Genomic DNA, 25,173 nt, shown 5'->3' with positions numbered 1-25,173 from the left:
CCCTGAATAAGGAAAGGTTAATGGACTCTCTGTCTTGCCAAGTATGAGGATTAAATAATTTTAATGCCCACTAGAGTAACAAAGTCCTAGAAGAAACCATCACATTCTGTCTGAAAAGTAATCATTTGTTATGGCAAGATTAATCTTTTATAATTAATCCAAGGCAGAGACCTTTACATATTGCACTGCACAGTCTTTCTGTGTCTCTATGAGATAGCAATCTCTCGCTTGTTCTCTGCTAAGTCTCTAATACTTCCTCTCTCCATCTTTCCCAATCTCTCTCTCACCCTCTGTGACTCCAAGCTCCACTATTCACTCTCACTTCAACAGTGAGTCACACTTGTGACCAATCATCTCGGCTGCCAGTATTTGCTTAGGAAAAGTGACCCATTAATTTAAACTTTAGTGCACACAATGTTTTACATGCAACTCAGTCCATGTAATTACTAAATTTGTTTTATAATTCTGGGTGAAAGGCTTGTTTTGCTACTCTTTTACTAATCTTTACAATCTTTCCTCCTCCTTCAGGCTGAGTTGATGCTGTGATGGTGACAAAACATGGCAAATTAAACACCTCTGATTTATGACTCTCATTGCTTGCACGACACACTATCCTTCTGTCTCTCTAATTATTTACCCCAATTGTCTCTCACTCCTCTTTCCTTTCTCAGCGTCTCATCATCTGTCCTCATGCAGACTTCCAGACAGTTCAGTTTGCACAGAGTAAGTCCAAGTTAATTAGATAGATTCCTCTCAGTCAGCTAAGAGTGAGAATACAGAGATTTGTATATAGGCTACTAGTCTATAGATTTAATGTTTTAAATGAAATACCTCTGAAGCATAGGCAACGTATTGCAACATATAGCTAAATAAACTACTTTATATGAGGCATTTTGCAATATGTTGAAAATACTGGCAGCTTCAAAACATGTGGGGGCTGGTGGCAATGTCACCAGTGATGCAGAATCTGTTCTGAAAATAATATTATAATATATAAATACTGGACAGCATCAGATTTTCTGATGTAAATTGTTGCGATGTTTACACTACACTAATAAACTGGAATTTGGAACTAAAGGTGCTTCAACATGAGAAGGGATGTTAAGGGTAAGAAAGACATTGTGAGTATGTGAACTGTCTGCTGGTTAAATAACTGTGTGAAATATTTGGAAGGCTCCATTTATAATAACCCCAAGACTGTATCTGTACACACAGTCTATAATTTTGTACAGTGAGCAAAATAGTCAGGGGAATTATGCAATTTTTAAACGAAAGTTACTACTAATTATGAAGAAAATCTAAAACCCTAGGCAGAGTCTTGAGTAACCAGTAGAGGGCAGAAAGATTACTTTTCAACAAAGTCAAAAGAAGAAGAAGAAGAAGAAGAAGTAGAAGTAGAAGTAGAAGTAGGAGAAGGAGAAGAAGTAGGAGATAGGTACCAAAGAAGAAGAAGGTGGTGGTATCAACTCTCCAGTGGAACTATGGCAAATGACAAGGTCGGTCCTTAACTTTCTAACGATAAGATAATTTACACTTTTGATTGGCGTTACTATATTATTATACCGCGTAGTTTACAGTACCGTAAACAGGCACGAATTAACGTTAGCTTGTGAATTAAACACTATGCAGACAGACAGGCTATCCCTCAGCTATGCTAGCTTAAGTGTTAGCTTATTTAGTAACCTATAAGTGTCAGGTGGTTCCCTAATTAGTTTACCTACGTGAACGCAGTATTTATTGCGGGTGTTATTCTTAACGAGACACTGACAAGCTGTTAAGATTAATGTTAGAATAAGTCTGTGGCTAACTGCTAACCCAAAGCTCAATTAGCCGATTTAATGGTACGAGTTAGTTAATTTAGTATGAAGTTTGAAAAGTGTGTCGATGCTGAGACAAACAGTTTGTAAACAAGGAACACTTGGCCCACAGTAATCAATTTAAATGTTGTATCTGAGATTGAAAGTTACTGGCGTGAGGTATTGAAAATGTATTGTTAACGTTAGCCTGTAGTGTGCTGCCAGTTGTCGTTGTTGCCACATAGTAGTAAACTTTTGTTATGTGTTTGCAGATCGTGGCCTAATAAACCTCCCCAGATTTTAGGAAACTCTGATCAGCTCCACTAACCTGTTGTTTGTTTGTTTGTTTGTTTGTTTGTTTGTGTGCGTGTGCATGTGTGTGTGCAGAATCCTCTGGGCCAGCTGAAGGACCTGGTGGAGCTGAAGGACCAGCTGGAGGACATTCAGAGACGGGTGGAGGATGAGATACAGGCAGGGGTTCCCCCAGTAAGTCTCACACAGGCACTAACATGCTCATGTCACTCTGCCTTGAATTGTGTTCACATGCCAGGCATCTGTAAAAGCATGAGAACCGTTTGCAGGTATGCAGATGTAAATATAAAACCATTAGTCAGACTACCAAGTACCTGATCTGATCTCTTCTCACCTTCCTTCTCCAGGGAGGCAGTCTGCTTGGCTCTCCCTTCCTGAAGGGTTTTCTGGCCGGGTACATTGTTGCTAGGCTACGCTCTTCAGCACTGCTGGGTGTTGCCGTAGGAACGTGTACAGGAATCTATGCAGCACAAAATTATGCCGTTCCCAACATTGAAAACACCATCAAAGACTACATAAACAACCTGAAAGGAGGACGTAAATGAGAAGAGAGGAGGAAAAGTAAGAAGACAACAGATGGGGGAAGATGAAATGTACAAAGTAGAGGTACATATGGGAACAGATATGTATTTCAAGAGTTATTAATTAAATTTATCTTCTACATGGATGAGTAAATAGGAAAACTCAAAAGCTGCAAACCAACTTCTAGAGTAAGGTGAAACAGATTTTTTTAATATCTTTTTTAAATTCATCTGATCCCTTGCAACATGAGTAAGGAGAATGATTAACTGAATTACATTTTATAATAGACGGAGCATATTGACATGCATGTGGAAAGGATTACAATTTGGTTAATTTAAACACTCAAGATCTCCTATTCTCTTCCCCATATGATTACTTAAATTTAGACAAACTGTTACTGTTAATAAAATTATAGCTGCTATAACTGATTTCTGATTCCAAACCTGTCCCGCCTACAATATTACAATATGTGCTTTCTGAAGATTATTTGCTACATAAAGAGACCAACCAATGTCTACATATGTGCAGACCAGCTATGTTGGCTCTTTTGCCTCCTTACTAAAGGAGCTTCACTTGAGAGAAGCACAACACTTCTCTTTTGCTACTTAAACATGTAAATAGTGTTTAGTTTCTTCCAAAGCAACTACTTTAGAAGCACAGTAGACAAGGGTTTTAGAAACTTATTTTGTCATCTACTGTGGTGTCTTCTTCTGCCTAGTGGTCAGAAATCAATGATAGCAGCCTTAACTAATTTGCACTTCTATGCTCAGGGGATGATGGAGCATGTTAAAAGTTATCTCTGCACATCACAAGGTGCTCCTCTGTAAAACCTGCCAGAACCATTCATGGTTGTTGTTAGTTTTCAAATTGTTTGCAGGTGTCAGAGCAAAGTCTGTGGTGTCTGTGGTGTCATGTGTCTGTAGAGATTCACAAAAACTCACTTAAGGTAGACATTTCTTTCATTTTTACAATTTGAAGAATGACTCCTAAAATGACGCACTCCTTTCATACACAAGGAAAAGTATTCCCAGAAATGTAATATTTTTCTTTATTCCACCTCACACTGCTTAAAAAATACACTTCACTCTGCAAAAGCTGGGGAACACAGTTAGTAAGCAGTTGGGTGAAAATGTACGCCAAAGTGAGATTTTTGTGCAAAAGTGTAGTTTTTAATTGCACTTGGTGGTTTTAACAAACAGGGAAGAGTCTGTTAAAGTATTTTATATAAAATATATATTAAGAGTGCCTACTCTGGTCTGAACTTGATATTATCATCTCATGCCATGTGTGCAATAGCCTTCTCCTGACGGGATTTGGCTGCCTATTTCATATGCTGGAAAGTAGTTGATCTTTTGCACTTCTATGAACTTTAGGGATTAAAACTGTTTGTGTTTCAGAAATCAACTTTTTTTTTTTTTTTGTCCCAAAAATATCAATATCAATGATGTAGTGGTGTTTTTACTTATTTAAAATGTGGAATCTGTATCATGTGAGTAGTATGTACTGCAAGATTTTTTTTTTTTCTGAGGAATTGGTATTTTAACAGTAAGATTGATAAATAAATAATAATAAATTATGTTCATAAACAATACTGTTGCTGCAGGACACTCCTCTGAAAAGCTAATGCACAGAAAACCACCTAAAAAATAACACATTTAATAACACAGCAGACATGCAACAGACTTTAAACTTTTTTCTGAATGATCAACATTACAATTCATGGAAAGATAAAAAAAAAAAAAACAAAACTGAAATTTATTAAACATATTCCTAATGCCAACATAGAACAATGTGTCATTAATGAGAGTAAAATATGTAGTTTTGCCAACTTTATCTTATCTTATAGATCAAGGATTGGACCCTTGTCCTCTTCGGTGCGATGAAACAATTTTCTCTCTCAGGTCTCTGGACAATTCTCTCCCATGTGCTGCCCTTGTTGTCAGCATCAAGTCTGAGTGATTCAGTGGGTGAAGTGATTTTAATTGTCAACCAGTCACCCGTTAGAGTGTGATGGTTCAGCTGTTACAGTTGCCCTTAACTCACACCAGAAAACATTTTTGACATTTTACTGTTACTTTCAGGAGGATGTACTCATCTGTGCTGTACACATTATAAAAACCTTCTCATCTAAGGAAAGGAAATGTACTAAGTGTAATATAAAGAGAAGTGTACTGCACCATGGTTTTCACACGACGGAAACATTAGTGTCCACACATACTGTATTGCTGCCATTGAAATTGTGTTAAAAAAAGCCATAAAGGAAAACATTTAAGTTCAGTTGCGGTTGTGCTTACTGGAACGTGTATTATATGTGTTCTGTATGTTTGGTAACTGGAAACCAGAAACAACTTGTGCCTATTGACAACCATTGTATTGCTGTCCTTATATTGCATGCTATTAGTTTTTTAATTTCCTGTCTATTATGTGTTTGCATGTTTCTCTTGTTCTTTAAGTAATACCTTTCTTTAAACACTTATATGCTGTGGAGTATAGAACATGACAGGTGAGTTGATGGTGCTTTATTTCGCTGGTTAATCTGTCTCGTCGTCATGGGTTTTCACTCCTGCACATCAACGCAGTGTGACTTTGTAAAAGAAAACAACTGCAACTGTCTTTTAACAGGTTTATTTGGGATGTTCAAATAAATGGGGAAAATACAGTTTGTACTTGTTTCATTTGTTCCCAATTTTGCCCAAATGTGTGACAATAATTTTAATCATAGTTTCACCCCTTTAACTTTAAGCCAAATGTTCATAGACCAAGTCACCATGTTCATAATCTGAATAATTCAAAAGTATAATGTAAACGGGCACTGGACAGATCTTGATTTCATTTACATATTGCCAAAAATCTACTCTTAACAAAAATATATTAATAATTACTCCATGCCCACACTCAACTGAATTGCCACTCAATTCATACTTTTATTATTTTAAGTCACTGCTGTTTACTAACTTCCCAACATCACATTACTTCTTATCAAACTGATATTAGACACAATTTGAATAAAACTTTTTTTTTTAAGTCTGCAAAGCAAGAACACTCTATTCTATAACCCTTAACTTTTACTAGCCATTTAAAAAAAAACTGAAAGATGTTAAGTAATCAATAGCAAAGGTTACATCTGCCTGTAAAATATTAATTGCAGATAATAAGATTATAGAAAAGCGATTACTGATTATAAGTTGGCAAAGTTGCATCTTCAGGATTTGGAGTTGACCTGTTGCTGGTGTCTGGAGGAGATTTCATCAGCTTCAGTTTCCCAAGAAACAGAAGCAGAAAACATGATGAAATATACAGTTCATTCAAAACAACAATAGAAAGTTTTTTCCCTTTAATAAAAGCCCCTTTCCAAAAGTACTCAAAAGTACTGGACTGAAATAAACTGAATTGAAACTATAGCAGAGAGAAGCATCATCACACCCTACATACAGTACCGCTCACAAATGTTTATATATGAATACATACATAGTGAATCAGATGAGCATCATGCACATACTCACCACAGTATTAGACATCAACATCGGTTATAGTCAGCATGTTGCTCAGGCCGCCTACAAAGACAGAACAACGGTGCAGCTTAAGTCAGGGCTCCAAAATTATTGTTCTTTTACAGTTTTTCTGAAACACTTCAGAAACGTCATTCTCAAATTATTACAGCTCTCAATACAGGTTCCGCATTTCCCCACACACATTAGCATTTCTGATTGTGTTTGTCCAAACTGCCATTGTATCCACCCATATTTCACTACTAAACATGTTTTGTTGTTGTGTTGATGCATTTGTCATCTGACTCTGATAACTCATAAAAAACAGTTTTTACACTCGTCTGTTAGAATCACAGACCTCTCACTCACCGTGACCCGTCCTGCATTGCATCAGTGTTTTAAATCAAATCACTTTAAAAATTCTTCAAATATGTATGAAAGAACAAGGCCAGTCACACCTGAGTTTTGAGAAATGCATTAAGAGTGGTGACAAAGACGTTTCTGATGTGTGAATTGCATCAAAGAAATGGAGAAAAACTGAAATATTGGATATTAATATTGGATGTCTCTGAAGACATATCCCATTAACTATAAACAAACAAGCAGGACTCAAAACCTCATATGAGGTAATGTAGATTACTCCACACACAACAACATTGATTTTATACTGCGCAGTATGGAAAGCAAAACTGTAAGTGTATGTGGAACTAGTAGAAGAGGTTTCTCTGTTTGTGCCATAGTGAAATCCATTATTTTCCATTAAATCAAGCTCCAATTATCATTTATTGATGGCAAAATACAGGAAAATCTGACTGAAGTATGGGTTTTTGATTTAAACTACTATACACATTGAGTAAAAACATTAATACAATACACCGGTTCACATCTGCACATCATTTTGAAATAATTTCTTCTTCTATTTTCAGACTGACTTTGTGATCAGTTATCTTGTCTCACCGGTGTGCACAGCCATGCTGCATCTGGCCGGTCCATTGCTCACGGATCCAGGGATTTGTTCCCCATTGACTGGATTCACACACCAGCACGTTCTCATAAAGCACTGCTGGGCCTTGTAGAGGCCACGCTCATCACAGGCAGGGCGGAAACCTGGCAGATGCGTGGCCTTCACACCAGCAGCCTCCAGCTGGCAGTTGGTGCCCTGCAGAGGGACTGGGAGAGGAGAGGAATTAAATCACCTCTGTCTCACGGAAAACATAAGACTTCTGAACTTAGAAACATATGAGGGGGAAAGAGGAAGGTGTGTGATTGTAATCACAAACTATAGTCAACTGTCATCTAATGTGTAGGTAGATAAAGATGATTAATTGATAAAGATAATTAATTAATTCACTATATATGTATGTGTAGATGAATACAGTAAAGACAGTATATAGACATACCCATTTTATCAGTGGAAGCCTCCTGCAAGTGAAATAAAACAGAGAAAAAGATCATTATGGGAAACTCAAATTTTTATATTAGTATCAGCCTCAAAAATCCAGTATTGGGCTATTTTACCTCTTCCACATAGTCATCAGCCAGCATGGTCAAGGCGTTCATGGGCATGTGCATCCGCACTGGCACAGACACTACAGACAGAAAGAGTAAGAGTGTGTGTGAGAGGTTGAGAACCAAAGGAAGTAAGTATTTTGTGACAATATTATATATGAATATTATAAAGTGAGATCATACTTTTCAATCAATCAATCAATTTTATTCTTTCAACCTTAGTTCACTTCAGTTAGCGTTTAGCTTTAGAAACACAAATAGGAACATATATGATTATTTGATTTGTTTTTTCTCTTCTTTTATCATTTAATTTTATTATTTAGCTGCTCACCAGGTGGTTGACAAATAAAGCTCATCCTACTGTTACTTCGTGAGACATTCTACTAAATGCCAATAGCACACAGTATATCCTTCTTAATCCAAAATTAATTTGGCTTCCTCACCAGATCTTCCCTTCGTCAGCTCTGTCTTCATGTTGTTGTTCTGCTCCTCCAGGGATTTGATGTCGTTCCTCTGGCTGAGGAGGAAGTAGGCGATCATCGCCTGGCCCACAATCAGGACACAGGCCAACAGGGTTAAAGCTGCCATCTTATAGGCCCGGCTGGGGCGGCGACTGGAAATCAAGACGTGAAAGAAGGTGGGAAGAGTGGAGGAATGTTACACATTTACAAATGATTGTTAGATTTTAAAAAAAAAAAAAAAAAAGGGAAAGAAAACACTTGTATTTGATATTTGAGGTCATGGGGACCAAATCCTTAGGCCGAAGAAAGAGATAAAGAGAGACAGCAAAGAGGAGGTAGATCGGAGGATGAGGGAGCAAAGGAGAATGTTAATTGGAGGAACATTACAGAGGCTGATTCTTTGCAGACTTAGAGAGATTCTATGAAACAGGAACCTGGGTGTCGGTTACTGTGTACGTCACTGCAAGCTGAGTGATGAAATCAATTGTTGCCAAGTAGACACCTGAGTGGAAGTTTAGGAATTTTCTACTTCTTTTCTCTTTTTAACTTCCCCTTTTTAACTCCTTTGGAAAATACCATTGATTGAAATGATGTGTCCTCTCTTGCTTTTTAATCTCAACGATATCCCTAAACCATTTGTCTAATTACAACCCTTTTAAAGAGTATTTACAAAATGTATTTCCTAATCTACAATTTGACTGAATTCTTAAATCACAGCCATTGGCTTCCATTGTTTTTCATATACTGGTAATCTGTTACTTTTGCCACAGTTCCATTATTGTTGTTCAATAATGTTGTTGTAAGTTCAGATAGATGAGACAAATCTGCACTATTGAACAGATCAATCTCTGTTAAAGAGTCTGTCGATTTTCATTGAGGTAAATGGAAACCAATTGCTGCATTGAAGTTGGAAAATATACGTTCAAAAAATCTCAAACATGGCATTGTGATTTACAAAGTGGTTACCTGTAAATTAAAGTAGGCCTATACATAGTTTAATGTCATTTGTTTAAATTAATGAAAATATGGATGTTTACTGTAAAATGACAACTACAGCTGAGAAAAAAAACACAGGAAGCTCATTTTTTCTCTATCACACACACACACACACACACACACACACACACACACACACACACACACACACACACACACACACACACACACACACACTTCATCTTAGTGAACAACTTTTAACAATAGCCACTACGAACATTAGAGAAGTTTCTAAGGCTCATTTACAGTAAATGTTTTGGTCTAAGGTTGGTTTTGTAAACTATGTGGGAATCAGGTTTTTGGTTCTCACACCCTGACAGATCCCTGGTGTTTGTATCCCATCAAGACACATAAATAGGCAGACACAATTCTTACTTCTCTGTTGTTTCTCCTGCATTGACTGCTGTTGGCTGGTTGGGAGCTCTTAAGAGAGGCTGAGTTGGGTTCTCGGGGTCCGACATGTTCACAGAAACCTATAAACACACACATACATAATCACAAAATGTGTTTAAACAGAGTAAATTTTAACACTGACTGAAACTACACACACACACACACACACACACACACACACACACACACAAACACACACACACATATATACTAATATATACATACACACCCACACACACACACACACAGAAGTAATACCTTCTTTCAGGTAAGGCTGCAAGCTGTTTCACAAAAATCAATGACAGAAGTACATGGCATTTTACCTTTATGGCTGAGTGGAGACACAGGGAACTGAAAGCAATGGGTGTGGAAATCCCCACACTTAGAACCAAAGTCTGTGTTGGCTGTTCCAGACTGAATTTCTGATTGGTTACTCATGTTGATGCGTCATATGTAACCAGGGGCAGGGTATAAAGATATTCAGCAATCATCAAACACTTGGTTAAGACCATAGACCTTTTTTTTTATCCCTATACATATCTTAATATTGTTTAAAATTTATGTAAATATTTGTTAACCAATAGTAACATGATTCTGAGAATGATTAGGACACAGATTGAATTTGTGAAAATGCTGAATTTTGAAATACTGACTCACTTGTACCACTGGTTATACATTTTATATAGCAGTTTGTTATCACTATTGGTGTTTTAATATTCACATTATTAGTGTTCAGTAGTATTTAGCTAGTATAGTATTAGTAGTGTCTTCAAGTACTATCATTATTCCTGGGTTTAGGGAGTTTATTACTCAGGTAGTGAAATCCCTTTTTGATATACAATTAATTTCATAATCTTGCAGTTCATGATTGATAAGTCCTTAAATCACAGGCTGTTGAACTCTTTCTGGCCAATTAGACAGGTGTGTTATAATGATACAGAGATAACATAGACTTTATTAATCATCTCTATACACATTTCAAATAAATATCAACACATTCTGCTTAGACATCTCCTATGACCACGTCATCTTACTCCTCTGTGTATATATTCTAAAATTGTATATGTACATGTATGTAAATTCTGTGTACTTGTATTTGCAGATTTGTTTGGTCTGGTTCAGGGCATCTTACAGATGGATACTACTCTGCTTCTTACAATATGGAAATCAAATGTAATAAAATCATTGAACTAACATAAATAGTTTGGTTTTAATTTGTCACCTTTGAGGAACAAGGGAAATTACAACAAATGAGAGAACCGATTAATGTCTGAAAGTCTGACATTTGAGACGCATTGGCTGAAAGGAAGGAAGTGAGAGTGCAGTGGGGGGCAATGGGGACTTCAGTGAGACAGTTTAACAGTTATAATAAGTCAAAAAAAGTCTGAATAGGATTTAGTTGATGTTATAACAAAATTTCCCTGCTCTATTGTGTGACTCAGATCATTTACAGATGGAACAGATTAAGATGCACTGCTTTTAAAATAACTATTTGAATAGTCTCAAAGCTTTTTGAATTTTCAGTTTGAAGCCAAAATGAGATAGAGAATTTTCATAGATCTTGGGGGGAGAGATTATGAAACATAGTAGGCTTCTTGAGGCAGGGCAGGAAGGGAGTTTAAAATCATTTTAAGCACAGAGAGGATATAATACAGGCAGCATAAGGAAATAGGGTGTAAGTAGCACTATTTTTTTTATTATTGTTATCATTATAGTAAATTTATTTATGTATCTTTTTATTTTAAATTTGTTTTTTCTTCGGAATTCAATTATGTATGCCATGATACTACACACTCTGAGACAGTAGGTGGCGGTATGCACCTCGAAAGCTGATTTTCGATCCGCCAAGAAACACATAGCAGAAGAAGAAAAGGTGTTTCTTGCCCTTTAAGACTTTTGGATGTCGTCATTGGTTGAACCCATATTGTTGCAGGAAGCGGAGATTCATTAGCTACAATTTCCAGCGGAGTACCCTCAAACAATTTGAGCTTTTCCAACGGTGTAAAGGTACAACTACTTAGTTAACTATGCTTAATATCTTGTGAGAAAACAGTGACATAAATGATAATGCCTCGTTGTGGGGCCATTTAGCCAGCTAACTTTGCTAGCGTCAGCGTGAAGCGGCAAATTTGAAATAGCAGCTAACCTATTGATAACTAGCAAACATTTGCAATTTCATGGCTGCTTCAGTAAATTCAATGTTGCTGCTAATGTTAGCACAGATAAAATGTTTGTGCTCTCTGTGTAATCCTAATTTGTTGGATAACGACATATAGCTAACGCTACCTTAACTGCGGGTAACTTTACACTTTGACCAGTTAACGCTATCTTTAAACCGCAAATCAGAATTTAATGTTATTTGTTTTAACATTATCATTGAGGGAAGAAGTAGTCAGAGCTGTTATTTAAGTAAAAGTAGTTGTGCCACATTGTAGAAATACTCGGTTACAGGTAGAAGCCCTGCATTAAAGATTTTACTTAAATAAAAGTTCAAAAGTATTAGCATCAAAACATACTTAAAGTACTAAAATATATATATATATGTACTAAAATATATATATATTTTAGTACATCCTAATTACTCGTTTATTATATTTTGCCACTATAATCTGATTCTGCAAAGTAGCAAATAACTAAAGCTGCCAAATAAATGTAGTTGAATGAAAAGGGCAATATTTTTTCCTGAGTTGTAATGGAATAGAAGTATAAAGTAAAATAAAATAGAGACACTCAAGTAAAGTAAAGGCACATAAAAATTGCACATAAGTACAGTATTTGAGTAAATGTACTTAGTTACATTCTACCACAGTGGACAGTAAGCTAATTTATGTGTTTTTAACAGTACAGCTTTAATGTAACATAACTAAACACATTTTGTAACAGATGATGCGAAGACCCCGAGCGGCAACTAGCAAAGTTGCAAAGTACAGAGATACGGACTCCGACCTGTAAGTGATTTTCATTCATTCAGTCATAGCAGTCTTTTTTTGCAGTCCCTTTTCTACAACAACAGCATATTCATGTTTAGGGGGAAGATTTGGTTCTATATTCACTGTAACGGATGATGTTAGCAGTTCACCTGATTGTCAGTTCATCACAGGCCTAATAGACACACAAATGCATATTCACATTGTTACACTATACATATGAGACTATGTAATTCATTAGAGACTGTTTTACTGTATTAAGAATGCAGGAGGAAACCAGGCAAACCTGGGGAAAAATTGCAGACAGAGCTAAATCCTACTCTAAATAATCTGATATTCCACTTTGTTCACACACTACCATTAGGTCCTTTACCCAGACATTGAGTAGTGATGAGGACTGTGAGGAATGGAAGCCACCAGAACCAAAGGCAAAAGCCCCCCAAAAGACTTCCAGTGCAACTGCAGCAGGGGAGAAGAAAGCAGCTGCCAAGAGAACTGCTCAACCAAAGGAGCCAAAAGCACCCAAAGAACCTAAAGCTCCCAAAGTGCCTAAAGATCCTAAACCAAGGGCACCACGCAAACCTGCAATACAGCGAAAAACACAGAAAAACACAGAGGCCCCCACAGTTCTGAAGGATTATGGTCCATCTGTGTTGGCTGGAACAAAGAGGAAAATAAATGATGGGAAAAAGGATGATAAGACTAGAGAAGACAAAGTGGAAAAACAAACAGACTGTGCAGAGGGAGAGAGGGCTGACGAAAGTGGGCCAAGTATCAGACTGAAGGATGAGGTAAGACCAATGCCGATTTCACTAACAGTCTATCTGCATACACAGACATATACTAGTATGCCTGAAAGAAGATGAAATGGAGTTTTAACCACAGGTTGTTAGTATTATTTTACATACAGACAACACACACACACACAACTAGAATATCTGTGTGTTACTGAACTCTGCACATCAAAATTGCTGGCCTTAAAACATCTGTTGAATGAATAAAACTATTTGACCAAATCATACAGAAAGCAAAAACTTTCTTTAGTGTATGGCATGTATGGTGTGTTTTTCCAATCCTTAAAAAAAAAAAAAAAATCAGTTATCTCTTTCTGTTTTTATTTTTCCTGTTTTTTCTTGTAGAGGGTCTCATTTATTATCCCAGAAGCCCATGAGGCTGACAGATGGGCAGACGAGGGGCCATCACTGGCTGGGCTTAGAGCAAAGAAAGAGGAAGCAGAGGACGAGGATTTCACGTTTGATGAGCCCTGCCTAAAGAAACAGAAGACCAGTGGTGCCTGTCTGGGACAACCAACTTCTTTACCATCTTCAGAAGCACAAGCTTTGAGAAATGAGCTCAATATGAACTGGGACTTGACTGAGGTATATATGCAGGAAAGTGTTTGTGTTTATTTTTGTCAGATGGTGTAGGCAGTGCAGCATAAGGCAGTGCTTATCCCTCATTGAATGATTGGCAGACACACAATGCTGAAATGTGTGGATATTTTTAAGGTGACACAGTGGGGCACTCATGGAGTTGTTACCACCAAATAAAAAGACTTTTACATTCACATTTCTACCTCTGTTAACAAAAGTTAACCAGCTAACTTAAGAGCTCACTATGACACTGTTGCCAAAATGACGATTAACTGCTATAATGCTGGTAAGCTTTTGATGGGGACGTTACCCTTTTTACAAAATTATAAATGCATTGAAAAGTTGAGTTCTGACATAGTGTGCATTAGTGTTTACTTATAGCTGAACAAATCTACTAAGAAAACAGTAAAACGATCCACCACCAAAGGTGAAGGAGATTGAAAACATTAAGTTTCACCACACACCTCATTTTACCTTCCTCCATTGTGAGGCAGTGCATTGTAGTGCTAATGCCACAGACTCAAAGACAAAATGAGTAGCTGTTTCTTCTGCACACTTTAATGTCTAAATTCTCTTTTATACTGTAAATGCACCCAAAGATACTGGCTGTAAGATATTAACAATCGGAAAACAATTTTCAATTTCAATTGAATAGTTAATGGTTATATGGGCAGTGTCTCACTGCTTACTTGCTCTTTGTGTATATAGGTATACTGTTTTAATGTGTGTGTGTCTTTCCCCTCAGGTGTTGTCCACCCTGACATGTGTGGAGCGGTGGGTGTGTGTAAATATCATTTTACTGCTTCGTGAGGAGAACACAGTGCCGTTCATGGTGCGCTACCGCAAAGAGATGATTAACCACATGGATGCTGATGCCGTCCGAGATGTCCAGATGGTATATGAGGAGTTATGGTAGGAGACATGAAACTTCTTCAATTAAACAAAAACAAAAAAAATAGAAACTAATACCTTTTTTCATACCATACCATCACAAGCATACATGTATGTATGATGAAGCACATTTAGATATAGAGTTTCATATATACAGCTGCAGCCACGAAATGTTTTCTCATATGAACTGAGGACTGGGGTCATTTCCAGACAGCATGTTTGATATTGGCCACTAGATGGTGCTAGTGGTCAAGCTTTGAGGCCTGGAACAGTAGTAATCATGTGTGATTGTTCTACATGTGCATCAATTTATCTTGTGTGTGTGTCTGTGTGTGTGATAGTTTTGAACGGTATATAATCAGTTTTTTTTTTTTGTATATGTTTGTGTATGTGTGTGTGCTGCTTCAGCACTCTGGCTAAGAAGACCCAGTCTGTGATTCAGACCCTGAAGAAGGATGGTGTTTTGACAGCTGAGTTGGAGCAAAACCTGAGGAGCTGCCGATCAGCTGATGAACTGGATCATGTGGTCAGAATCACATTTTTTTTGCAGAAGTCATACGTATCATTTAAATGTGATTTTGAGATCTTATTTTTGGTTGCAAATATTATTTATTCACACACTAATTGACACCTGAATGAGACTTATCCTTCATTCAGTCATCTTAGTTCAGTTCTTCTGTCTTTGTCTTCAGTATTCTCCGTATAAAAAAGGCAGTAAGCTGACAAAGGCTCGCAGAGCCAAAGCACTTGGCCTTGAGGTGGCTGCCTCGGCACTGATGAACACACCACACACACTGGATTTAAGGGCATGGGTAAAACCTGATGCTGAAGGTAAGACATAAACATATAGCACTTAAAGTTAACATTATTCTTGGATAAAAACCTTCTTGATTGCTTGACCCTTTCTTGTGTTAGACTCATGAAGAGAAGGTTTTTACTTCATAGATCATGTTGGAGAAATTACTGATATTAGCTATTTTGTATGTTTTAGTTTTTGAGCAGTTTAGGATATCACTTGAATTAGGGCACCTGCCTAATGGTCCTTAATTTCTTAATTTGGTTGGACAAATTTGTTCAGCTTTGATTCAAATGGTTTAGATGTACAGATTTAGACAGACACAAATTCTTGCACAAACATACAGTCACATTTAAATTGTTAAAAATTTAACAACACCTTTTTGCTCTCACAGATTTATAGAGCTTATGTGAGTACTGTTTTGAAGTACAGTACCCTTGTGTGTTTGTGTAACAGGTCTGTCAACCGTGGAAGAAGTGGCTACAGGTGTGGAGCACATCTTGGCTGATATGATAGCCAAAGACCCTGAGACACTCACCTACGTGAAAACATTGTGAGAACATATCCACATGCGCACAACATTTCAAATTTTGTGATGTACAATGAACCACTGTACTTTTCTTTTGTCTGTCTTTCTCTGTGCTTTTGTGTTTCTTTCTTACTGGGATCAAAGTATCTCTTGCTCAGTACATTTCCTCTCCATTTCTTTCTTGCCGGATCAGGTGTGAGAACAGTTTTGTGACCATTCAGTCCTCTGTATCTAAGTCGGCGCTAAAGGAAAAAGAGCAGAAGAACACTTTTCAAAGCCACAAAAAACCCGGGGCCCAGCAAAACAAAAACATGGACATTGACAAGTTCCATCTGTACTTCGACTTCACCAGCAACATCCAACGCATCCAGCCCCATCAGGTAGTCATAGTAATATCAATCTCATTGCACATCCATCCATCCATCCATTCATCCATCCATCCATACATACCGTATGTTATAATGCTATAAAGATATTACATGTCCAATATGGGTGTGAATTTATGGATGATTCTATAGAGTTATTACTATATAGAGGTAAAGACATACACTCACACATTTGATTTGCTTCTTTTGGTGTTTTCTGGTTGTTGATTTGTAGGGTTTACTCTTCTTACACACCAGCCACCAGAAAATAGAGGAGAAGAAAAGCAATAACAGATAACAAGTTTTGTTACTTCCTAATAGTTTATTTTGACTAATAATCTCTGGTCACTCTTATAGTCCTGTATCGTCTGTTTTAACTTGCCTGATGATCGGACACACACACACATGAACACACACATGCACACACGAACAAATGCACACCATCTGTTTGTGTTTGTGCCATTTCTGTCTGCTTGGTGCGTGCCGCTTCTGAATGCTAGCGATGTCAGTCGCAGTTAGCCTTGTGTCTGCCTCCACATTTACCCCTCCTGTGCCCTGCTCTGCCTCCTCTGCTCCCCCTCTGTCCCTCTAGTGACTGGTGGGTTACTCAGAGTTGGTCCCGGGCCTCATGTGTCACCATAGCTTCCATCACCCGCTGCCTCTCTGCCACACCACACTCTCTGGCAACCGCACTCTGCCCTACAGTCATAAAATCACATACACATACATGCATGCACACACACTTGCTCACACACAAGCACACCCTGCAAGTCCCCTCATTCTCTCCTCTTAACATATGTGACATGTCCCCTGCCGACATGCCATTGGATTAGGAAGCTTTGATTGACAGGCGCTCTCCTGTAGTGACAGCTACTGCTGCTGGGCCCACAGGCGGAAGGAAGGATGTGGAGAGGGAGTGGGGGCGGTAAAGGGAGGGAGAGAATGAACAGATGAGCGATGTTGAGGTGCATCCGTCACTTATCTCTCTTGCTCCGCTCTGATCTGCCTCCCTCCCTCTCTCCCTCCCTCCCTCTTTTTCTGACTAAACCTCAGCCCACCAATTCACTCCACACCTCCCCTTTTCCCCTCTCCTCTCCTGTGTATGTGAGGCCTTTAATTCGATGACTCGCCTTTGTCACAGAGCGTTAATCCACAGGCTGCTGTGCCCCTGCTAGCTGTCGGATTCCGGCTAAAATGAACCTTTTCTAGCCGTCAAGTTGGCGGGAAGGGGAAGCAGGTGGGAGATGTGTTTTGACAGGAGGCATGTGTGTGAGCGCACACTTGGCTGTTTGTTAAGGGAAAAGGACGGGGCATTGTATGAAATGAGTGATAAAGAGATGTTGGAGTTGGTCCACTGAACATGCAAGTTCACCTGTAGATCGTTACCACTAAGTATACAAAGACAAATATGTTTTATAAAGCCAGTGAAGACTAAAGAAGGATGAAACATGAACATTCAGTGTTTATTGTCTGCTTCAAATGCACTTTGGAAATAGAAATATGGATCTGTGACTAAAGCTGATTTTCATTTTGAATTCATCTGCTTTTTTTGTCTTGGTTAATTGATTAATTGTTTAGTCTAAAATTCTCAAGGTGATATTATCAAATTGCTTGTTTTTTCTGACCAACCATCCAAAACCCAAAGACATTTACAGTGTTTTACAATCAGACAAAGAAAAGTTGCAAATTCTCACAGAGGCTGGAACCTGAGACTGGAATTTCAGCCCTGACAGTATTTTTTATTATTTTATAATAAGTCCCCTGATGTATGGCTTTTTATAGAATTATGTAAAGTTTTATAAATTCATTCAAAGTTATAAATTAAATTATAATAAAGTTGTATTCATAAAATATATACCAAGCTCTGGTATTCAGTATGTCTTAAAGCATAAGCCATTTGACACATGAGATACTTAGCTCTGATTTAATTCCGTCAGATTTGATTTGGGGCCTTCTTCGAAGGGTACGCATTTACCTTATAGCTATTAGCAGCCGGTATGCGCTTGGGTATGCCAGGGCAGATTTGTTGAATGTGCAGTGGGCTACTTTTAATGCGACTTGCGTTGTGATTAAATGGAAGTTTAGCACTGCAGTCTGGGGCTCCCCTGCAGTGGAGCTTCCGTAAATGGAACTGTTTCATCAATTAAACACTTTTTTTGATGGACAGAGGAAAAATAGTTTGTTTGCGTTGTCACCCAGTCACAGAAATACTCAGTTTGTGTGTGTGTATTGGTGTTAATGCTTTAGAAGATGTCATAGGATGTGATAATTTACTGCTACTTCTTTTGGTACACTGGTGCTAAACATGATGAATTTGTCAATATTGTAAAACATGGTAAATCAGCCACAGTTTACAACAACATACATTAGTTCTCATCAAGTTAACATTGACCTCCTTTTCCATTTCAAGAGTAGGGTCTCACCTGAAAATGTTTAATCCCCTTCTGCCTTCTTTTTGTACTGTTCGTAATATTCAATATTTACAACTGAGATAATGAAATTAATAATAAAATGTTTGGTAAATCCAAAATTTAAAAGTACAGTAAGTGCTGATTGAAATGCTTTTTCGTTCTGATCTGAAGTTGTTCCATTAACATCCATCAGACCCTGTGGTGTGTTGTTTGTTTTTGGATAGAATAAGAGAGTGTAAAAGCGAGAGAATGAGTCTGAGCCTCCAGTATATTTGTGTAAAAATTAGTGTATCATGTTGGACCATGACCCATTGTAAATGTAAGCTCACATTCCATTTACTTAACCAGTTTTAATTTCATTGTTTATCAAGAACATATTATGCTCAGTGTAGCTTTTTTTTTTTTAAAACTCTCTAACATTTACGACTCTTACACAGCCATGCCAAAAAGTGTGCAAGTCTACTGTGAATCTGTGTGTCGCTATTTGTGTATCTGTTTGTTTATCCCTGATATGTTGGATGGATAGATGTGTTGATGACAGTATTCCTCTAAAGAAAGGGTGAGAGAGACAAGGAGACAGATAGAGAGAGGATGGTCGTTGGCCGACTGCCCTCCCTTGGGGGCTGGTGGAAGGATGAAGGGGCGTCCAGGAAAGACAGTCTGTCTGGTCTTGTCACAGTTTGGCCAGCACTTGGCTACCTGTCACTCCTGGGCCATCTTACACACAAACACACACTTCTCCCTCTGTCTCACATCAACCATCTTTTCAGATCACCCTCTGTCTCCCACCAGTGACCCAACCCAGGCAGAAAGTGAGAGATGTTCAGACACTAGGTTATTTATCATCATCAAAAACAGTGGCCAGCTACGAACAGGCGAGGACATAGATTATACAACTGTTGGAGACCACCAAATTTTCAACACAGTTAGTGTTTGGCACCCAGGCAAAGAAAAGATTCGTTTTGATTTTTTTTGGTAGTTAAATTATGGATTTGCAGCAGTGCTTGTCTGTATTGCCTTAAAATGGATGTTTATCATGCAGGCAACAAATGAAGGGATGGCTTACAAAATCTGGTACACTGAAGCTGCATTAATACTTTTCATGAAGTACAGAGAATCGAAATTGTGTGTTATCCATTCATTATAGTGTTGTGTTTAGACAGTCACATTTTTCTATGTGGTTTCTATTGTCTGCGTTTGTTTAAGCTATTGTGACCAGCAATATATAATTTTTGGCTGTGAGACTTTCAACTAGTGTTGTTTTCCTTGATTGTTTTTAAACCACTTAACATTGTTTATGAATCATTATTTTTTATTTGATAAAAGTCATATTGTGTGCTTAAATAGTTCAGTAGTAGTAATAGTTAATAGTTCATTCACACGTTAAACGAGAAGAGAGCATGCTAGGTAAAGTGTAGGACTCAGCCTGGAAAGCATGACAATCATGCAACAACTGCATGTCATTCGTCATTATCCAAAGTGATCTTTAAATGATTGAATGTCGAACCCTGAGAAAATGTGTTTAGTGAGGCAGTTCTGTATTTACCACTTTAATTTCACTCGTGGGCTTTTCCAGATGTTTAGCGAGTCCATAGAGAGGTGTTGTTCTTCCTTCCTTGGACAACATGTTAAACTTCAGTACTTTGATGAAGATTGCTTGAGAAATCTCATCACAGTCAGTGCGGCAGCCCGAGGCAGAAACATGCCAACAGAAGAGAAATTTAACTTTCATCATAATTCAAGCAAGCTCGCTGCATTAATTCTTGCCTCCGCTATGCCATTAGCTGTGTTTTTTATTTTTGTGTGTGTGAGTACATCCGAGGGTGCCGCTGAGTGGTAATGGTTGTGGCACCCTGTGTGTATGTGCGCGTGGGTGGGGGTAGGCCTTGCGGTCTCAGCGCTGATGGTGGCGTAGTGGTGGCATTTGTCAGCTTGCTTCTTCCGCTTGGGCTCCAGATTGACGTCTTGCTTCTTGGCCCTGTTTTGTGGCGGGCTAAAGGTTCCCTACTGAAAAGGTCAGACACTTACTACTGTTTGCTTAACAGCATGTAACAGTTCCTCTGAAGGGGGACCAGCGCACAACACAACACAACAGGCCTGGCCACAGGATACACTCCTAGGCTCATCACTTTTACAAGTGTGTGGGGAGTTAAAAGATTTTGTTTTGTGCTTGTGTGTAGAGATTTGGGAGGATGTGTTTTTTTTATACATATATTCTGTGTATACAATAAAACCTTGTCTAACCCAAACTAAGACCTATGTGTACAAATGGGGATTTTTGTTTTTTTTATTCTAGCTGCTAAATGTAAACGGCTAAATATAATGAACATGAGAATCATCACATCTAGATTTTTGTGCTTGCAGTTTATATAAATGACCGGGCTTTGTTGTTTAAATTCAACTGAACAAAATAACAGTAATATTTTGCCGTAAAGAGATAAAATCTTTTTCAACTGTAGATCAAAGTACAAATATAAACCTAGATATAAAGAATAAAGAAGCAACAACAATGACAGAGTAATCTGCTGTCTGGGTTTATACTGTATCTTTTCTCTATGTTTATACTTTCATTGTGTGACCTGTGGAGGCTGGGAGTTTTTGGGAGGCATTGTTCATACGCACCTGTGTGCACTGTGTATACCTTTTTTATTGTCTTGCATTAACCGTGTGTGTGTGTGTGTGTGTGCGTGCGTGCGTGCGTGCGTGCGTGCGTGCGTGCGCGTGTGTGTGCGTGTGCGCGTGCTTGCTTTCATGTGTGCGTGTACAGACACTGGCTATTAACCGAGGGGAGAGTCTGAAGATTTTGACAGTGAAGGTGAACATTCCCGACAGGGTGAAGAGTGACTTCACTAGGTGGTGCATCAACAACAGGTCAGAAAAACAGTAATACACAAATACCCTTACACACCACACACTGACAAGCAGGCAGACACACACACACACACACACACACACACACACACACACACACACACACACAGTGCACATATGTGTCTTCATGCATTGGTTTAAATGAGGGCTGAGATAACGATTCATATTATATGACAATAATGGAATCATTTTTTTTCATTTATGAAAGCACTACATCATTGATCTTGGTCCCTGGCAACTCCAAGTGGATGCTGTTCATCAAAGTAGATATTTGGTATTAAAGGATTTATAGTGAATTGGCATTTGATTAATGCTGAAATACTGCACATTAAATTGCTTTTTAACGTGAAAAATATGAAAGCTCCTCACATTTTATACAATCCATTAATTTTTCAAGGTTCATTCTTTATGTTTTTTAAGAGTACAATTTACCTTGAGAAATAATTTGTTGAATAAAAAAGAAAGCAGAAACTCAAAGCATGGCTCTAAGAAAAAAAAAGATTTTCTGTGTAGAAGTCTTACATCAGTTCGTTCTGCTGCACTATTAATTTTAATCACACCTAAGTATCCTCTTGAATTTGAAATTAGAGAAAAATTCAATAACGTCATGTTTTGTGTTTATAAAGCATATATGAGAATATAAAAATGTGTGAAAGTGAAGCAGCACTTTGTTCACATATGTCCTCAGTCAACCTATCTTGCATAAATAAAAGTTAGAATATAAAAAAATAACATTACACTTTATGTTTAATCATGAGGCTGTGTTGTCTGGTTTAAAGGAATTGACTGTTAATCCAAGTGTACAGAACACTCAGAACAAAAACCAAATGAAAATAAAATAAAACCAATTTCTTGCACAAATTGGGTGTTTTGATTTGTGTGGGCTGGGGTGTGTGGCACATTTTCTCCTGAGAGGGAGAGTCAGTTCTTAGACTAGGGGAAGTCACATCTACTTTTATAGATTGTATTTATCAGTAGAAATGCTAGACAAAAAAAATCACCTTTTTCCCACTATTCTAATGCAGGTGGAGGCCGAAGACATTTGCAAGAGAAGAGCTTAATGCAATCATCAGGAATGGAGTAGAAGACTCTTATAAAAGGCTTATTCTGCCTTTCCTCACTAGGAGTTACAGGTATTTCAAGTGTGTGTTTGTGTTTGCTTTCAGGCCTTTTTTTCCTTTGATAACCACTTATTCATTTACAGTGTCCCTGTAATCCCCCCACCCACCCACCTCTCACTTTTTTCTTTCCTTCTCTTTTTTTTGTCTGTAAATCCTTTTCCACTTTCATTCTTTATTTCGTTTTACCCTCACCATACAACTTAAATATACACATTTCTCTCCACCCACTGCTCTGACTCTTTTTGTTGATATTCACTCCTTTCCACATCTCTCTCTTTCCCCATTTTTTTTATCTCTCTCCTGCATTCCCTCTCTTTAGGACTAAGCTGACAATTGCAGCAGAGAAGGAATCAATTGCCATGTTTGTGCGCAACCTCCGCCAACGCCTGTTAGTCTGTCCAGTCAGGGGCTGTGTCATCATGGGGGTGGACCCTGGCTTTAGACATGGCTGTAAGCTGGCAATCCTCTCCCCCACTAGTAAGTAAAATCATAGTGTGCTGGACTCCACTGGCACATTTATATCACTCAACTACTTTTTCATCCAGAATAGTTTGAGCTATAGCGGAGCTGTGTCTGAAAGGCTGCTGTGTGAGTTTGGATGACGCATGTTGACCCACTGAGGTTGACCACAAACACGGGTTTATTCTGTGCTTGTGTTCATCTAAAAGGAGTAATAAAAAGTACAGCTCTTAGGCTTCAAATATGTTACACTAACTGGAATTAAAGCTCTATTTCTGCATACATACTTAGAACATCTTGACTAATAGTATTGGTTTGTAGGGTCTCACTGATACATTGGAACATGGATTGTTATATTGTCATAGATGTTCTCTAAATTAGCGTTAACTTCTGTTCATACACTAATTGCTCTGATATTAAGAGCTGAACTATTGTATTTCACCAACAGTATTTTGTTGTGACATATTCAGGGATTATCTACTCTAACATGCTATGCAAACTATAATGCCCCTGTACTCATTTCATGGCTAATGGGCTATATTGTCCTCTCTGTCTTATCTGTCTGTCCGTCTCTCTCTTATCTCATTATGATTCAGACCTAGTTGAGAAATGTTGATGAGTCTCTTCATTATGTTACATAGATCATTTGATTAAGCAGTAATGAAGCCAAATATTTTGTCTGAGAGGATGCCATGTAACCAGGCACCAAAGTGAGTGTCCATGTGCTGTCAGAGACTAGATGCCAGTTGGCATGATCCTGGTGGGAGGAGTATGTGTGTGCATGTGTATTTTTTGTGTGTCTACTGTACTGTACTGTAGGTCTCAGCATGTCTCGCAGTGGGTGTGGCGTCACACTGTGCAAGGGTAGGTCCCACCCTCTGGGTGACTGATTGTGTGGCCACAAGTCCCGCTGACAGACTTACAACAGACAGACACCGGCATACGTATATTGCGTGTCAGGCTGAGCAGGGGATGGTCACAGGTGTGCTCACATGACTTCCTGTCAGAACTGTTCATTCAGATCTGCACTCTGCTCTGAGCGAACTGGGAACTGGTAGGGGCTGGACTTCCTGTGGAGGCGTAGCAAGTGCAGATGTGGAGTTCATAAATTATTGAATTCATTTAGAACATTACTCAACAGACAGCATACAGTAGAGAGACATTAGCTAATAGTATATCATTTACTCTCTTGAGCCCCCTCTTGTCATCATAATACTTTTTCAGCAACATTGTATTTTATTTTCTCTCACTCTCCATCTCTTTGTCTTCATCTCTCTGCTCTCAGGTCAGATTCTCCATACTGATGTAGTGTACCTGCATATCTCAGGCCAACAAAAAGAAGCAGACAAACTGCGCCACCTAATGATCAAATACAGGTACTGCTGCTATGGTCTTTCAGTTGAGTTCACTAAACATACTATTATAAACAGGGAAAGTAAATTGTGAAACTAATGCCATTTTTAAACCTTTGTGGTTGCTTTCTTAATCATTTCTTTCTCCCCTACCCTTGTCCATACTAGCTGCACCAGGGTTGTCATCGGCAACGGGACAGCGTGTCGTGAGACTGAGTCCTTCTTTGCTGACCTCATCTCCAGACGCTTTTTTCAACCCCTGGACGTGTCCTACTGGTAAGCTCTTTCACCCAGTGCATGCTAGAACAGGGCCCAGTTACCCATGACCCTGAATTGAGAAAAGAGGGTATCTGCCATTATCAAAGATTGGGTGAGAGCTATGTAATTATTAGGGAGACAGTGGGACAAAAGGTAGGTGTCAGTTAGATCAGGAATGATGATGATGATGATGATGATGATGATGATGATGATGATCATAACTAAGAAATTATGTCTTAGTATAAAAATGCAGAAAGTTGAGTGTGTGGAAAGGAAAGAGTGGGTGAACAAAGGGGGTGAGGAATGTGAAAGGGTAGAGAACAGAGGAGGAAAAAGTGTGGGA

General features: G+C 38.4%; 3 protein-coding genes across 3 annotated transcripts in view; 2 read left to right on the top strand and 1 right to left on the bottom strand.

Moving 5' to 3' along the window:
• The first annotated feature begins 1,419 nt into the window (after positions 1-1,419).
• On the top strand, positions 1,420-5,663 carry LOC111227416 (SLC35A4 upstream open reading frame protein-like). The gene is made up of 3 exons (XM_022752866.1): positions 1,420-1,496; positions 2,184-2,282; positions 2,456-5,663. Exons 1-3 carry the CDS (start codon positions 1,482-1,484, stop codon positions 2,651-2,653), a joined length of 312 nt encoding a protein of 103 aa, XP_022608587.1. The 5' UTR covers positions 1,420-1,481; the 3' UTR covers positions 2,654-5,663.
• On the bottom strand, positions 5,240-9,875 carry LOC111227415 (insulin-like growth factor-binding protein 2). Its single transcript, XM_022752865.1, has 8 exons — positions 9,801-9,875; positions 9,460-9,557; positions 8,071-8,240; positions 7,637-7,707; positions 7,519-7,540; positions 7,076-7,288; positions 6,134-6,184; positions 5,240-5,882 (listed from the first exon to the last, which is right to left on the bottom strand). Exons 2-7 carry the CDS (start codon positions 9,543-9,545, stop codon positions 6,141-6,143), a joined length of 606 nt encoding a protein of 201 aa, XP_022608586.1. The 5' UTR covers positions 9,546-9,557; positions 9,801-9,875; the 3' UTR covers positions 5,240-5,882; positions 6,134-6,140.
• A 2,488-nt stretch (positions 9,876-12,363) lies between these two features.
• srbd1 (S1 RNA binding domain 1) overlaps positions 12,364-25,173 on the top strand; it is a 49,333-nt gene continuing 36,523 nt past the window's right edge. The window contains 13 exon segments of the mRNA XM_022752852.1: positions 12,364-12,425; positions 12,769-13,195; positions 13,544-13,783; positions 14,523-14,689; positions 15,077-15,194; positions 15,361-15,499; positions 15,921-16,017; positions 16,187-16,373; positions 21,537-21,640; positions 22,666-22,773; positions 23,081-23,238; positions 24,506-24,596; positions 24,741-24,848. Coding sequence (XP_022608573.1) covers positions 12,364-12,425; positions 12,769-13,195; positions 13,544-13,783; positions 14,523-14,689; positions 15,077-15,194; positions 15,361-15,499; positions 15,921-16,017; positions 16,187-16,373; positions 21,537-21,640; positions 22,666-22,773; positions 23,081-23,238; positions 24,506-24,596; positions 24,741-24,848 — 2,006 coding nt within the window.

The sequence above is a fragment of the Seriola dumerili genome, unplaced genomic scaffold, assembly GCF_002260705.1.
Source record: "Seriola dumerili isolate Sdu_G_001 unplaced genomic scaffold, Sdu_1.0 BDQW01000187.1, whole genome shotgun sequence".
NCBI lineage: Eukaryota > Metazoa > Chordata > Actinopteri > Carangiformes > Carangidae > Seriola > Seriola dumerili.
The sequence above is the reverse complement of the archived record's forward strand: the minus strand, read 5'-3'. Positions and strand labels throughout refer to the sequence as shown.